The 16,493-nt window shown below is 44.4% G+C and overlaps 1 protein-coding gene across 5 annotated transcripts in view; it reads left to right on the forward strand.

The window, feature by feature from the left end:
• Positions 1 to 16,493, forward strand: part of TNRC6B (trinucleotide repeat containing adaptor 6B) — a 333,109-nt gene that overhangs the window by 275,229 nt on the left and 41,387 nt on the right. For 3 of the 5 annotated variants that reach the window (XM_063940724.1, XM_063940727.1, XM_063940725.1), the window contains 5 exons: positions 888 to 933; positions 1,044 to 1,192; positions 3,680 to 3,850; positions 11,482 to 11,607; positions 11,736 to 11,867. In XM_063940724.1, coding sequence (XP_063796794.1) covers positions 888 to 933; positions 1,044 to 1,192; positions 3,680 to 3,850; positions 11,482 to 11,607; positions 11,736 to 11,867 — 624 coding nt within the window. The remainder of the gene's footprint in view (positions 1 to 887; positions 934 to 1,043; positions 1,193 to 3,679; positions 3,851 to 11,481; positions 11,608 to 11,735; positions 11,868 to 16,493) is intronic. The other 2 variants (XM_063940726.1, XM_063940728.1) reach the window with 2 other exon arrangements.

Here is a 16,493-nt window from a genome sequence, read left to right on the forward strand (position 1 = left end):
GCAAGAAAGATCTTTGAGAGTCGAGTAGATACATGTTATTAAGTTATTTATATAGACTATACATATTCCACATTGCTTTAAAGAGAATATTTGGCCATTCACATAAGCACCTGCAGAGCTTACAGTCTATATTCTCTACCACACATACACACTAAGGTTAATTTTGGAACCAGTTAATTTACCAGCATATCTTTGGATTATTGGGTGAATTATGTGAGGTATGTTCTTAGAGTGGGTAAGTACCATGGTCTTTGGAAACAATAGGTGGGATGCAATTACATTTGTTAAAATATTTGCAGCTAGGGTGCAGCTTTCTAGTGGTTTGTCTGGAATTACTGCTGGGTATTGTGGATTAGTTATGGTGGTACTTTATAAATAGGGTACACAGCTCATCATTGAAATCCAGTAATGGTACTACAAGTTGGAAGATATGGTTTCTGTGCCAGCGGGGAGACAGGTCTTGCTGACTAGCCATGGGAACACTGAATCCTAGTACTGCAATAGAGATAAGACATTTGAAGATGTTCCACTTCTACAGTCTTGTGTTGTGTAAGCTTTTTTTCATTAGCTGCCTTCAGAAACATTGGAACAGACCTTTGTGATCTCAGGTGCAGTGGAGCCTGGAATCTTGGCTATTTTTATTTGTTTTTTTTGTTTGTTTAGTCTGCTTGAAAAGTATATTGTCATGAATTGTCTTCTATTTCTGTAGTAACAACTTTATTTTCAATGAGCTCATCTACTGTATGGTTTATAGTTGTATGGTTCTATATTTCTGAAGAAATTAAGAGTTTTAAAGAGCCCCTTAATATTTGAGGGTTATCCTGTCCCCTAATCTTAATGTACTGCCATGAAGTGATCAGTTTCGATGTTTGTTTTTCCTTGCTCAGAGCCAAGTGGATGACTCATCTGCTAGTAAGATGGACCACCCTGTAGGTGAGGTTTATGTATTCTTTCAGATTAAACTATGTTAGTATCCCTTACTTCACTTGTACTTGAATGTAGGAAGTCAAATAAGTAAAGGTTTCTTTGTGTTAAACTCTCAGGTGTTCTTCCGGAAAAGAAGTTTGAGGCGGACAAGCGGAGTGTGAATCTCGGGGATTTCAACGAAATGATGCGGAAGGAACGGTCCGGTTTCCGTCTGCCCAATTCCAAAGAGATTGGTGCCGCAGACAGCGGACCTTATTTTGAAAAGGTAACTATTCACACCTTGCTGATTTTGGCTGTCACGTTATCATTATAGCATTGTTCAGTGAAATCATGTTTTTGTATATTTTGTTCATGAATCGCCATGACATGATTGGCAATCCATAGCATGGTAAAATAGAAAAAAGATACACATATGTACATTTAGAAGTAACATAGCTATTGATTGTACAGGTCGTTCAAGTTCTTACTGCAACACAGTTTGTTTGAAGAATGTTCCCCTCTGTTGATACATTGTAATATGTGTAGCAAATTACCATTGTGGTTGAAACTGTAGTCTAGCATTAGCCTGAGCTGGGTGTATATGGTCCAGTGTTAAATGCTAACAGTTTCACAATGGGGAAAGCAAATTGTGTTGTTTACTTGGATGGAGGAATAGTATTAAACCTTGTATGGGAAGTCTTACACAGCCAATTTTTATGTGTGTGTGTGTATGTGAGATACACCCATAGTTTCTAAGTTATTCCATTTGTGATATCAAGATAAATCTGCACATTATCTGTTGTGATTTTTACAGTTTGAATTGCTTCCCAGACACCCATGTATATATTAGGATTAGTAATTCCTTCTTAAAAAAAAAAAAAAAATTGTGTATGTATATGTATATGTATATATATATATATATATATATATATATATATATATATATATATATTTCGGACTGGTAACCGGCACTCTCACTTCATCGTCATCCTGCCGCGGTGCACATTAATGTGGTACGTACATTCCTCCAAGATACGGCACTCAGCGGACTCGTTCAATGAGTAAACTTCAACAACAGTTGTGGCAACGTTTCGGCTTTAATTAGCCGTTTTCAAGCAACATCATGATGTTGCTTGAAAACGGCTAATTAAAGCCGAAACGTTGCCACAACTACTGTTGAAGTTTACTCATTGAACGAGTCCGCTGAGTGCCGTATCTTGGAGGAATATATATATATATATATATATATATATATATATAATCAATAGGTAATATGTAGTTTGTGCAGAAAATACAGCACTCACGGGTCTTGCTGAATCAGTTCATCTCAGGCTTCTCCTGTCTGTCAACGTTTCATTTATTTACATACACTTCATCAGGTTGTCCAACAGTGCACTCCACTTTTAAACCCAAATGTCCAATATTATAAATTCTTATTCCTTCTTTTGGTGATGGTTTAGTGATGGGGGCTATACTCCTTTTTCTTCTTCTTCTGAAAAGAGACCCTCTCACCGAATAAACCCAATAGATGCTGTCAGCCTCTTGATTTTATAAAATTACTTCATATTTGTTTTAAGTCTTTCAAATGATTAAAACAGTCATTCTTACATTGTAAGATTGCATCATGCTGTTGATACCCAACACGCTTTGTCAGTGTGTCTTAGAAAAACATTCAATATTCAGTATAGAATTACATAGACATACAATATTCAATATGAAATATAAAATTATGCCAAACATTCAATATAAAAATACATAAATATCCAAGTAATGTATAAATAAATATTGTGTGGGCTACATCTAAAGGTGGGTACACACTAACAGATATATCTGCAGATCAATTGATCTGCAGATATATCTATGGACGGATCGAGCAGTGTGTTCAGCATACACACTGCTCGATCCGTCGGGGACTGACGTCATGAACTGGGCAGGCGTGTACACAAGCCCGCCCAGTTCAGCTGTCAATCACCGCCGGCCGCCGCAGCATGTGTACGGGCGGTCGGCCGACCGCCCCGCACACACACAGCGACGTGCCAATATATCGGTAGATATATTGGCCGTCGGCTGTGCTGCGCGGCCGACGCTATACGTCTGTGAACGACGGAGTTCACAGACGTATCGGCCGTACACACTGGCCGACGGTCCTGCGATATATCGGCCGTTCAAGAGAACGGCCGATATATCGACCAGTGTGTACGGGCCTTAACAGAGGAATTTCTTACAATATATATTAGTAATATATATTGTAATAACTATCAATATTACAATAATATTAGTTCCACATGCTAATGTACTCTTAACTTGTTTAAAATACCAATACTTGGATGATGTTACCTACAGCTATACCACTGAATAATTAATCAGGAAACATTAGTTAAAACCGGAAAAAAGTGATTGAAAAGTGATAGATACAGTATATACAGTGTGTGTTCGTGTATATATATATATATGTATATGTATATATATATATATATATGTATGTGTGTGTGTGTGTATGTGTGTGTATATATATATATATATATATATATATATATTGAAGAGATATATATATATATATTTATATATATATGTGTATATATAGAGATTTTATTTGCTGTTTCATGTTAGAACAAATATGTAATTCAATAATTGAATGTGGAGAATTCCTGAGCTTGATTAGAACACTGGCTCGTCTATCATTTGCACTCAATAGAATTTCTCTGTGTCTGTCTCTCCTTTTCCCTCTTGCCTTTTGCTGCATCACTAACCAACACCCCCTGACTGGCTTTAGCTGACTTTGCCTTTCTCCAATCAAGACGGGTGCCTTGGGGACGAGGCTCCGTGCTCTCCCTTTTCTCCCTCCCCCAGCTACAAGCTATCTCCCTCTGGCTCCTCGCTCCCCTCCGTGGGCCTGGGAGCTATCGGTTCGGGCCTCAACCCCCAAACCTTCGCTGCTAGACAAGTAAGAGTCCTTGCATAGTTTTGCTCAACAATGGGAAGACTATCCTGAGTTGCACCTATAGCAAATATATTAACTCTTTCTTTTATTTGGAATATTATGTGCTGTTATTTTATGTTTAAGCCCCCCCCCCCCCCCCCCCCCCAAAAAAAAAGGGACAAGTATTTTAACTGTTTTTTGCTAGATTTTTTTTCCTTTGTGTGTCACCCACTGTATTGTCCAACTATACTACTTACTGATAGGCGTACTAATATGAGCAGATTTTATGGCCTACTAAATGATATTATTTTAAAAAATGTTCTTCTATGTGAAAATTTAGTCACTATGTTAAAAATAAGAATTTACTTACCGATAATTCTATTTCTCGTAGTCCGTAGTGGATGCTGGGGACTCCGTCAGGACCATGGGGGGAATAGCGGCTCCGCAGGAGACAGGGCACAAAAATAAAGCTTTAGGATTAGGTGGTGTGTACTGGCTCCTCCCCCTATGACCCTCCTCCAAGCCTCAGTTAGGATACTGTGCCCGGACGAGCGTACACAATAAGGAAGGATATTGAATCCCGGGTAAGACTCATACCAGCCACACCAATCACACCGTATAACTTGTGATCTGAACCCAGTTAACAGTATGACAAACGTAGGAGCCTCTGAACAGACGGCTCACAACAATAACAACCCGAATTTGTTTGTAACAATAACTATGTACAAGTATTGCAGACAATCCGCACTTGGGATGGGCGCCCAGCATCCACTACGGACTACGAGAAATAGAATTATCGGTAAGTAAATTCTTATTTTCTCTAACGTCCTAAGTGGATGCTGGGGACTCCGTCAGGACCATGGGGATTATACCAAAGCTCCCAAACGGGCGGGAGAGTGCGGATGACTCTGCAGCACCGAATGAGAGAACTCAAGGTCCTCCTCAGCCAGGGTATCAAATTTGTAGAATTTTGCAAACGTGTTTGCCCCTGACCAAGTAGCAGCTCGGCAGAGTTGTAATGCCGAGACCCCCCGGGCAGCCGCCCAGGATGAGCCCACTTTCCTTGTGGAATGGGCCTTGACAGATTTAGGTTGTGGCAAGCCTGCCACAGAATGTGCAAGTTGAATTGTGCTACAAATACAACGAGCAATCGTCTGCTTAGAAGCAGGAGCACCCATCTTGTTGGGTGCATACAATATAAACAGTGAGTCAGACTTTCTGACTCTCGCCGTTCTTGAAATATATATTTTCAATGCCCGGACCACGTCCAACAACTTGGAATCCTCCAAATCGTTAGTAGCCGCAGGCACCACAATAGGCTGGTTCAGGTGAAACGCTGACACCACCTTAGGCAGAAAATGAGGACGCGTCCGCAGTTCTGCCCTGTCCGTATGGAAAATCAGATATGGGCTCTTATATGATAAAGCCGCCAATTCTGATACTCTCCTGGCTGAAGCCAGGGCCAGTAGCATGGTTACTTTCCATGTAAGATACTTCAACTCCACCGATTTGAGCGGCTCAAACCAATGGGATTTAAGAAAATCCAAGACTACATTAAGATCCCACGGTGCCACTGGGGGCACAACCGGGGGCTGTATATGTAGTACTCCTTTTACAAAAGTCTGGACTTCAGGAACTGAAGCCAATTCTTTCTGGAAGAAAATCGACAGGGCCGAAATTTGAACCTTAATGGACCCCAATTTGAGGCCCATAGACAATCCTGTTTGCAGGAAATGTAGGAATCGACCCAGTTGAAATTCCTCCGTGGGGGCCTTCCTGGCCTCACACCACGCAACATATTTTTTCCAAATGCGGTGATAATGTTGTGCAGTCACCTCCTTCCTGGCTTTTACCAGTGTAGGAATGACCTCTTCCGGAATGCCTTTTTCCCTTAGAATTCGGCGTTCAACCGCCATGCCGTCAAACGCAGCCGCGGTAAGTCTTGGAATAGACACGGTCCCTGCTGAAGCAGGTCCCGTCTTAGAGGTAGAGGCCACGGATCCTCCGTGAGCATCTCTTGAAGTTCCGGGTACCAAGTTCTTCTTGGCCAATCCGGAGCCACTAGTATCGTTCTTACTCCCTTTTGCCGTATAATTCTCAGTACTTTTGGTATGAGAGGCAGAGGAGGGAACACATACACTGACTGGAACACCCACGGTGTTACCAGAGCGTCCACAGCTATTGCCTGAGGGTCTCTTGACCTGGCGCAATACCTGTCCAGTTTTTTGTTGAGGCGGGACGCCATCATATCCACCATTGGTTTTTCCCAACGGTTCACAATCATGTGGAAGACTTCTGGATGAAGTCCCCACTCTCCCGGGTGTAGATCGTGTCTGCTGAGGAAGTCTGCTTCCCTGTTGTCCACTCCCGGAATGAATACTGCTGACAGTGCTATCACATGATCTTCCGCCCAGCGAAGAATCCTTGCAGCTTCTGCCATTGCTGTCCTGCTTCTTGTGCCGCCCTGTCTGTTTACGTGGGCGACTGCCGTGATGTTGTCCGACTGGATCAACACCGGCTGACCCTGAAGCAGGGGTTTTGCCAGACTTAGAGCATTGTAAATCGCTCTTAGCTCCAGTATATTTATGTGAAGAGACATCTCCAGGCTTGACCATACTCCCTGGAAGTTTCTTCCCTGTGTGACCGCTCCCCAGCCTCTCAGACTGGCATCCGTGGTCACCAGGACCCAGTCCTGTATGCCGAATCTGCGGCCCTCTAACAGATGAGCACTCTGCAACCACCACAGAAGAGACACCCTTGTCCGTGGCGATAAGGTTATCCGCTGATGCATCTGCAGATGCGATCCGGACCATTTGTCCAGCAGATCCCACTGAAAAGTTCGTGCGTGGAATCTGCCGAATGGAATCGCTTCGTAAGAAGCCACCATCTTTCCCAGGACTCTTGTGCATTGATGCACAGACACTGTCCCTGGTTTTAGGAGGTTCCTGACAAGTTCGGATAACTCCCTGGCTTTCTCCTCCGGAAGAAACACCTTTTTCTGAACCGTGTCCAGAATCATTCCCAGGAACAGCAGACGTGTCGTCTGGGTCAACTGAGATTTTGGAAAATTCAGAATCCACCCGTGTTGTTGCAGCACTAGTTGGGTTAGTGCTACTCCGTCCTCCAGCTGTTCTCTGGACCTTGCCCTTATCAGGAGATCGTCCAAGTAAGGGATAATTAAAACGCCTCTTCTTCACAGAAGAATCATCATTTCGGCCATTACCTTGGTAAAGACCCGAGGTGCCGTGGACAATCCAAACGGCAGCGTCTGAAACTGATAATGACAGTTTTGCACCCCGAACCTGAGGTACCCTTGATGTGAAGGGCAAATTGGGACATGCAGGTAAGCATCCTTTATGTCCAGGGACACCATAAAGTCCCCTTCTTCCAGATTCGCTATCACTGCTCTGAGTGACTCCATCTTGAACTTGAATTTTTGTATGTACAGGTTCAAAGATTTCAGATTTAGAATAGGTCTTACCGAGCCGTCCGGCTTCGGTACCACAAATAGCGTGGAGTAATACCCCTTTCACTGTTGTAGGAGGGGTACCTTGACTATCACCTGCTGAGAAAACAGCTTGTGAATGGCTTCCAATACCGTCGCCCTGTCTGAGGGAGACGTTGGCAAAGCAGACTTTAGGAACCGGCGAGGGGGAGACTTCTCGAATTCCAACCTGTAACCCTGAGATACTACCTGCAGAATCCAGGGGTCCACCTGTGAGCAAGCCCACTGTGCGCTGAAATTCTTGAGTCGACCCCCCACCGCTCCTGAGTCCGCTTGTAAGGCCCCAGCGTCATGCTGAGGGCTTTGCAGAACCCTGGAAGGGCTTCTGTTCCTGGGCAGGGGCTGCTTGCTGCCCTCTCTTACCCCTTCCTCTGCCCCTAGGCAGATATGACTGTCCTTTTGTCCGCTTGTTCTTATAGGACCGAAAGGACTGCGGCTGAAAAGACGGTGTCTTTTTCTGTTGGGAGGGGGTCTGAGGTAAAAAGGTGGATTTTCCGGCAGTTGCCGTGGCCACCAGATCCGATAGACCGACGCCAAATAATTCCTCCCCTTTATACGGCAATACTTCCATATGTCGTTTGGAATCCGCATCACCTGACCACTGTCGCGTCCATAAACTCCTTCTGGCAGATATGGACATCGCATTTACTCTCGATGCCAGAGTGCAAATATCCCTCTGAGCATCTCGCATATAAAGGAAAGCATCCTTTAATTGCTCTATAGTCAATAAAATACTGTCCCTATCCAGGGTATCAATATTTTCAGTCAGGGAATCCAACCAGACGACCCCAGCACTGCACATCCAGGCTGAGGCGATGGCTGGTCGCAGTATAACACCAGTATGTGTGTATATACTTTTTAGGGTAGTTTCCAGTCTCCTATCCGCTGGATCCCTGAGGGCGGCCGTATCAGGAGACGGTAACGCCACTTGTTTTGATAAGCGTGTGAGCGCCTTATCCACCCTAGGGGGTGTTTCCCAGCGCGCCCTAACCTCTGGCGGGAAAGGGTATAATGCTAATAACTTTTTTGAAATTAGCATTTTTCTATCTGGGTTAACCCACGCTTCATCACATACATCATTTAATTCCTCTGATTCAGGAAAAACTACAGGTAGTTTTTTCACCCCCCACATAATACCCCTTTTTGTGGTACTTGCAGTATCAGAGATATGCAAAGCCTCCTTCATTGCCGTGATCATATAACGTGTGGCCCTACTTGAAAATACGTTTGTTTCATCACCGTCGACACTAGATTCAGTGTCTGTGTCTGGGTCTGTGTCGACCGACTGAGGTAAAGGGCGCTTTACAGCCCCTGACGGTGTCTGAGACGCCTGGGCAGGTACTAACTGGTTTGCCGGCCGTCTCATGTCGTCAACTGATTTTTGTAATGTGCTGACATTATCACGTAATTCCATAAACAAAGCCATCCATTCCGGTGTCGACTCCCTGGGGGGTGACATCACCATTATCGGCAATTGCTCTGCCTCCACACCAACATCGTCCTCATACATGTCGACACACACGTACCGACACACAGCAGAGACACAGGGAATGCTCTTATCGAAGACAGGACCCCACTAGCCCTTTGGGGAGACAGAGGGAGAGTTTGCCAGCACACACCCAAGCGCTATAATATATATGGGAACAACCTTATATAAGTGTTGTTCCTTATAGCAGCTTAAATATATCCAATATATCGCCAAAAAATGCCCCCCCTCTCTGTTTTATCCTGTTTCTGTAGTGCAGTGCAGGGGAGAGTCCTGGGAGCCTTCCTCACAGCGGAGCTGAGCAGGAAAATGGCGCTGTGTGCTGAGGAGAATAAGCCCCGCCCCCTATTTCGGCGGGCTTTCCTCCCGTAGTTTCAGATAACTGGCATGGGTTAAATACATACATATAGCCTCAATGGCTATATGTGATGTATTCTTTTGCCATAAGGTATTAAAATATTGCTGCCCAGGGCGCCCCCAGCAGCGCCCTGCACCCTCCGTGACCGCTTGGTGTGAAGTGTGTGACAACAATGGCGCACAGCTGCAGTGCTGTGCGCTACCTTCATGAAGACTGAAGAGCCTTCTGCCGCCTGTTTCCGGACCTTCAATCTTCAGCATCTGTAAGGGGGGTCGGCGGCGCGGCTCCGGGACGAACCCCAGGGTGAGACCTGTGTTCCGACTCCCTCTGGAGCTAATGGTGTCCAGTAGCCTAAGAATCCAATCCATCCTGCACGCAGGTGAGTTGAAATTCTCTCCCCTAAGTCCCTCGATGCAGTGAGCCTGTTGCCAGCAGGACTCACTGAAAATAAAAAACCTAAAAAACTTTTTCTAAGCAGCTCTTTAGGAGAGCCACCTAGATTGCACCCTGCTCGGACGGGCACAAAAACCTAACTGAGGCTTGGAGGAGGGTCATAGGGGGAGGAGCCAGTACACACCACCTAATCCTAAAGCTTTATTTTTGTGCCCTGTCTCCTGCGGAGCCGCTATTCCCCCCATGGTCCTGACGGAGTCCCCAGCATCCACTTAGGACGTTAGAGAAATGGTCCATAACGTTATCGTAAGTCTCAGTCTCCTAAACTGCACAATTTCAATCTCTTGTTTTGTGGTCATATCCGGCACATTCATCAATGGGTGCATCATGTTAAACACCCCCCCTCCCCCAGATTAAAAGCTTTGTACATTACAGTGTGTGGCAATTCATATGGTAGACTAACGCAGAGGTTCCCAAACTGTGTGCCGTGGCTCCCTGGGATGCCTCTGGACACTTACACGGGTGCCCTGGGTTGGTGGTCCAGGACCAATTCAAATTATTCATGGTCAATATAATAGGCAAAACCAGTGCTGTTGGCTGCCAGTCATAAAAGATGTGGCCAAACAGAAGCAAATCTTGTCCCTCACCACACAGCTGACCCTAAGGAAGACATATAAACGTGATCTACTTAATGTAATACAGGTTGAGTATCCCATATACAAATATTCTGAAATATGGAATATTCGGAAATACAGACTTTTTTGAGTGAAATAGTGAAACCTTATTTTTTGATGGCTCAATGTACACAAACTTTGTTTAATACACAGTTATTAATAATATTGTATTAAATGACCTTCAGGCTGTGTGTATAAGGTGTATATGAAACATAAATGATTTGTGTGAATGTACACACACTTTGTTTAGTGCACAAAGTTATAAAAAATATTGGCTAAAATGACCTTCAGGCTGTGTGTATAGGATGTATATGAAACAAAATACGGAAAAATCCGATATCCAAAATACCTCTGGTCCCAAGCATTTTGGATAAGGGATACTCAACCTGTATTTCTTTTTAAATTTCTCAACAATAAATTTTTGACCTAGGAGTGCCGTGAAAAAAATTCTGATATTCTAGGGTGCCGTGATTCAAAAAAGTTTGGAAACCACTGGACTAATGTTTGTTTCTGGTATAATTCCACAGAACACTTTCACCTGCTCAGAGGGTGGTGAAAAGAAATTTGCTGTAATTATTGCCAGAACATTGAATAGCTGCTATTTGCATGTCCCAATAAAAACCCTGTTTATGTCACGATAAACGCATTTTGTGACTAATATAATTTTCTCTCCCCTTTTGTGTGCATTCTATGACTACATTGGTAGTAAGCAAGTGCTATCCTTGTTAGTACCCTTAGCCACAATGTCTGGCATGTTTGCGTCAGTGGGTTTCAGTGTTCCTTGGCAATTAATTCTCCATTTCTCAATTCTGACTTCACTAATAAGTTAGCTCTGCTTCAGTAGACCTATCTTGCCATTACTAATTGATGTCTGTTTTACCATTTTTTTGTTAATTGTTTTTTTTGTTAAACTAGCATGTTCTGTTTTGATGTATCTTCCTTAGGTTTGTGTAGTTTTAGGCTTTATGATACACACAAGTAATTAGAATTTGGATAAACTAATGCAAATAACAGAATGGTACAATGCAATAGCAGTCATAATTCCAGTACACATCCTATACATTTATAATCATTTACTACTTGATTGAGCGATTACTGAATGTTATGTTTACCATGTTTCTTGGTAGTGTATGCGGCGGTTCTTAGTCTGTTAAATAAATGATTTAAAGTAGAGGAATCCGTTCTAAAGTCCGCTTGTACAGGCATTTTTATTTATGCATTTTCTTTTTATCTCTTCAGGGTGGCAATCACGGTCTGTTCGGGAACAGCGGTGCACAATCGCGTGGCATGCACAACCCTGTGCCATCGCTCAACTCCTCTCCCAACCTCCGGGCACAAGTGCCTCCCCAGTTCCTATCTCCCCAGGTGAAGTGGCATTTCCTATATTTCTATGCCAACCAGTCATTTCATCCACGTTGCATTGGTTTATTTTTCACTTGTTTTGCTACAGATTTTGTTTACTGATTTACTCTTTCTTTCCTGCTCTGACGCAGGTCTCTGCCTCTATGCTGAAGCAGTTCCCCAACAGTAACATGAGCCCGGGACTGTTCAACATGGGGCCCCAACTATCTCCTCAGCAGATCGCCATGCTGAGCCAGCTACCCCAGATCCAACAGTTCCAGTTGGTAAGTGTTCAAACACTACAAATGAGTTTCTTTTAAGCAGCCAATATAAAATATGCCTCTTCAACCGGGAGATTTTACCCACTGAGGTATTCGGTGTTCTATTATACTGCATGTGCTACACAGAAAAATAAGAAAATGCAGGGGCACACACTAAGCACTAAAGACTAGTAATCAGAACAATATAATAAACTTAAAAGAATTTACCATGGGGTGAAATGTAGGTTCTTAGCACAATATTTGGCCAGAAATGTGGGTCTGCCTAATATGGTCATGTGATTTCATCAGATGTGTCCCACCACATGTGCAGAATGTTTACTATAATGACAAAACCTATTAAGCGGGATCATTTGTATTTAAAAAAAAACTACAACTCCTAATGATTCCAGTGTGATATTATACAGATTTTTCTAGAATGGTGATCCACTTTTCCAACCACCTACTTTTAATCACTGATACTGACATTATTTCTTGCATAAAGTTGTGGTCTGATATATAGGGCAGAATCTTACTCTATGCTCCATTTTCAAGTCATCAACTAATAATCTAATCTGTACTTTGGCCTGTCATTAAGGATAATTTACTAAAATAGGTGTAAACGTGAACAAAGTTGTAACAGCTATTCAGACACTTGTTTGTGTTGGTCTACTTTGCAATAGTTAAGCTCATTGGCTGTCTATGGGCTAATGCACAGTGCAGGTTTGCACCTATATTTCTAAATAAAGATTCATTAATCTCTGTTTATATACTTAACAGGCTAATATTTTTTCCATTAAATGCTTAGAAATTGTCTTTTTTGTCTGATTGCATTAAGTTAAGAACATCTATTTAAAACTTATCCAACACTTTTTTTTATTTAAAAAATAAATGAATAAATAGAAAATGTCGATTTTCCCCCCAAACATCGGTAACTGATATATTAGACCACCGATCATCGAAACATCACGACTTTGTGGTATTTAATTTACATTTCCCTGGCACCTGCTAGTCTCTGCAGTCTCAGGGTGTGGTCTTGTGCTGCCCAATCAGCAGTGATCTGCTGCTGGCAGGAACAGGGGGAGGAAACCAGGAAGCAGAGGGGCTGGGAGGTCCCTTTGAGAGTGACAGCTGCTGGAAGATTATCTTCCAGCAGCTGCTCACTGGGCATTTCTGACTGGTCACATCAGATGCGACCATATAAGGGAAAGTCCAGACTGCTTTGGTCTCATCAGATGCGACAACGCAAGACAAGTGGTTAATGACTTTGTGCCACAAAAGGTTTGCTTTTTATTAGAAAGTTCATACAGCAAACACTTTCTCTAACGTCCTAGTGGATGCTGGGGACTCCGTCAGGACCATGGGGAATAGCGGCTCCGCAGGAGACAGGGCACAAAAGCAAGCTTTTAGGATCACATGGTGTGTACTGGCTCCTCCCCCTATGACCCTCCTCCAAGCCTCAGTTAGGTTTTTGTGCCCGTCCGAGAAGGGTGCAATCTAGGTGGCTCTCTTAAAGAGTTGCTTAGAAAAAGTTTTTAGGTTCTTTATTTTCAGTGAGTCCTGCTGGCAACAGGCTCACTGCATCGAGGGACTTAGGGGAGAGAATTTCAACTCACCTGCGTGCAGGATGGATTGGATTCTTAGGCTACTGGACACCATTAGCTTCAGAGGGAGTCGGAACACAGGTCTCGCCCTGGGGTTCGTCCCGGAGCCGCGCCGCCGACCCCCTTGCAGATGCTGAAGATTGAAGAGGTCCGGAACCAGGCGGCAGAAGACTTTTCAGTCTTCCTCAGGTAGCGCACAGCACTGCAGCTGTGCGCCATTGTCTGTCAGCACACTTCCCACAGCGATCACGGAGGGTGCAGGGCGCGGGGGGGGGGGCGCCCTGGCAGCAATGTAGAATACCTGTATGGCGAAAAATACATCACATATAGCCCTTGAGGCTATATGGATGTATTTAACCCCTGCCAGACTTCACAATCTCCGGAGAAGAAGCCCGCCGAAAAGGGGGCGGGGCCTATTCTCCTCAGCACACAGCGCCATTTTCCCTCACAGAAAGGCTGAGGGGAAGGCTCCCAGGCTCTCCCCTGCACTGCACTACAGAAACAGGGTTAAAACAGAGAGGGGGGGCACTGATTTGGCGATATACATATATATTAAATGCTATATGGGAGGAACACTTATATAAGGGTTGTCCCTGTATAATTATAGCATTTTGGTGTGTACTGGCAAACTCTCCCTCTGTCTCCCCAAAGGGCTAGTGGGTCCTGTCCTCTATCAGAGCATTCCCTATGTGTGTGCTGTATGTCGGTACGTGTGTGTCGACATGTATGAGGAAAATGTTGGTGAGGAGGCGGAGCAAATTGCCTGTAATGGTGATGTCACTCTCTAGGGAGTCGACACCGGAATGGATGGCTTACTTATGGAATTACGTGATAATGTCAACACGCTGCAAGTGGGTTGACGACATGAGACGGCCGGCGAACAAATTAGTACCGGTCCAGGCGTCTCAGACACCGTCAGGGGCTTGTAAAAACGCCCATTTACCTCAGTCGGTCGACATAGACCCAGACACGGACACTGATTTCAGTGTCGACGGTGAAGAAACAAACGTATTTTCCTTTAGGGCCACACGTTAAGGGCAATGAAGGAGGTGTTACATATTTCTGATACTCCAAGTACCACAAAGAAGGGTATTATGTGTGAGGTGAAAAAACTACCTGTAGTTTTTCCTGAATCAGATAAATTAAATGAAGTGTGTGATGATGCGTGGGTTTCCCCCGATAGAAAATTATTGGCGGTATACCCTTTCCCGCCAGAAGTTAAGGCGCATTGGGAAACACCCCTCAGGGTGGATAAGGCGCTCACATGCTTATCAGAAAAATATCCTAAAAAGTATACACACACATGCTGGTGTTATACTGTGACCAGCGATCGCCTCAGCCTGGATGTGCAGAGCTGAGGTGGCTTGGTCGGATTCCCTGACTAATAATATTGATACCCTTGACAGGGACAGTATTTTATTGACTATAGAGCATTTAAAGGATGCATTTCTATATATACGAGATGCGCAGAGGGATATTTGCACTCTGGCATCAAGAGTAAATGCGATGTCCATATCTGCAAGAAGATGTTTATGGACACGACAGTGGTCAGGGGATGCAGATTCCAAACGGCACAAAGATGTATTGCCGTATAAAAGGGGAGGAGTTATTTGGGGTCGGTCCATGGGACCTGGTGGCCACGGCAACTGCTGGAAGATCCACTGTTTTTTACCCTAAGTCACATCTCTGCAGAAAAAGACACCGTCTTTTCAGCCTCAATCTTTTCGTCCCTATAAGATATCTGCCCAGGGATAGAGGAAAGGGAAGAAGACTGCAGCAGGCAGTCCATTCCCAGTAACAGAAGCCCTCCACCGCTTCTACTAAGTTCTCAGCATGACGCTGGGACCGTACAGGACCCCTGGATCCTACAAGTAGTATCAAAGGGGCACAGATTGGAATGTCGAGGCGTTTCCCCCCTCGCAGGTTCCTGTAGTCTGCTGTACCAATGTCCCCCTCCGACAGGGAGGCAGTATTGAAAACAATTCACAAGCTGTATTCCCAGCAGGTGATAATAAAATTACCCCTCCTACAACAAGGAAAGGGGTATTGTTCCACACTATAGGGTGGTACTGAAGCCAGAAGGCTAGGTGAGACCGATTCTAAATCTGAAAAATTTGAACACTTACAAGGGTTCAAATCCAGATGGAGTCACTCAGAGCAGTGATAGCGAACTGGGAACAAGGGGACTATATGGTGTCCCGGGACATCAGGGATGCTTACCTCCATGTCCCAAAATTTGCTTTTCTCACCAAGGGTACCTCAGGTTCGTGGTACAGAACTGTCACTATCAGTTTCAGACGATGCCGTTGGAGTGTCCAAGGCACCCCGGGTCTTTACCAAGGTAATGACCGAAATGAGGATTCGTCTTCAAAGAAAATGGACGACCTCCTGATAAGAACAAGGTCCAGAGAACAGTTGGAGGTCGGAGTAGCACTATCTCAAGTAGTTCTACGACAGCACGGGTGGATTCTAAATATTCCAAAACCGCAGTTGTTCCGACGACACGTCTGCTGGTCCTAGGGATGATTCTGGACACAGTCCAGGAAATGGGTGTTTCTCCCAGAGGAGAAAGCCAGGGAGTTATCCGAGCTAATCGGGATCCTCCTAAAACCAGGAAAAGTGTCAGTGCATCATTGCACAAGAGTCCTGGTAAAAAAAAAAAAAAAAAAAAATGGTGGCTTATTACGAAGCGCTTCCATTCGGCAGATTTCACGCAAGAACTCTTCAGTGGGATCTGCTGGACAAATGGTCCGGATCGCATCTTCAGATGCATCAGCGGATAACCCTATATCCAAGGACAAGGGCCGCAGATTCGGCATTCAGGATTGGATGCTGGTAACCACGGAGGCCAGCCTGAGAGGCTGGGGAGCAGTCACACAGGGAAAAAATTTCCAGGGAGTGTGATCAAGTCTGGAGAATTCTCTCCACATAAATATACTGGAGCTAAGAGCAAATTTGTAATGCTATAAGCTTAGCAAGGCCTCTGCTTCAAGGTCAGCCGGTATTGATCCAGTGGGATAACATCACGGCAGTCGCCCACGTAAACAGA

The sequence above is a fragment of the Pseudophryne corroboree genome, chromosome 9 (genome assembly GCF_028390025.1).
Source record: "Pseudophryne corroboree isolate aPseCor3 chromosome 9, aPseCor3.hap2, whole genome shotgun sequence".
Taxonomy (NCBI): domain Eukaryota; kingdom Metazoa; phylum Chordata; class Amphibia; order Anura; family Myobatrachidae; genus Pseudophryne; species Pseudophryne corroboree.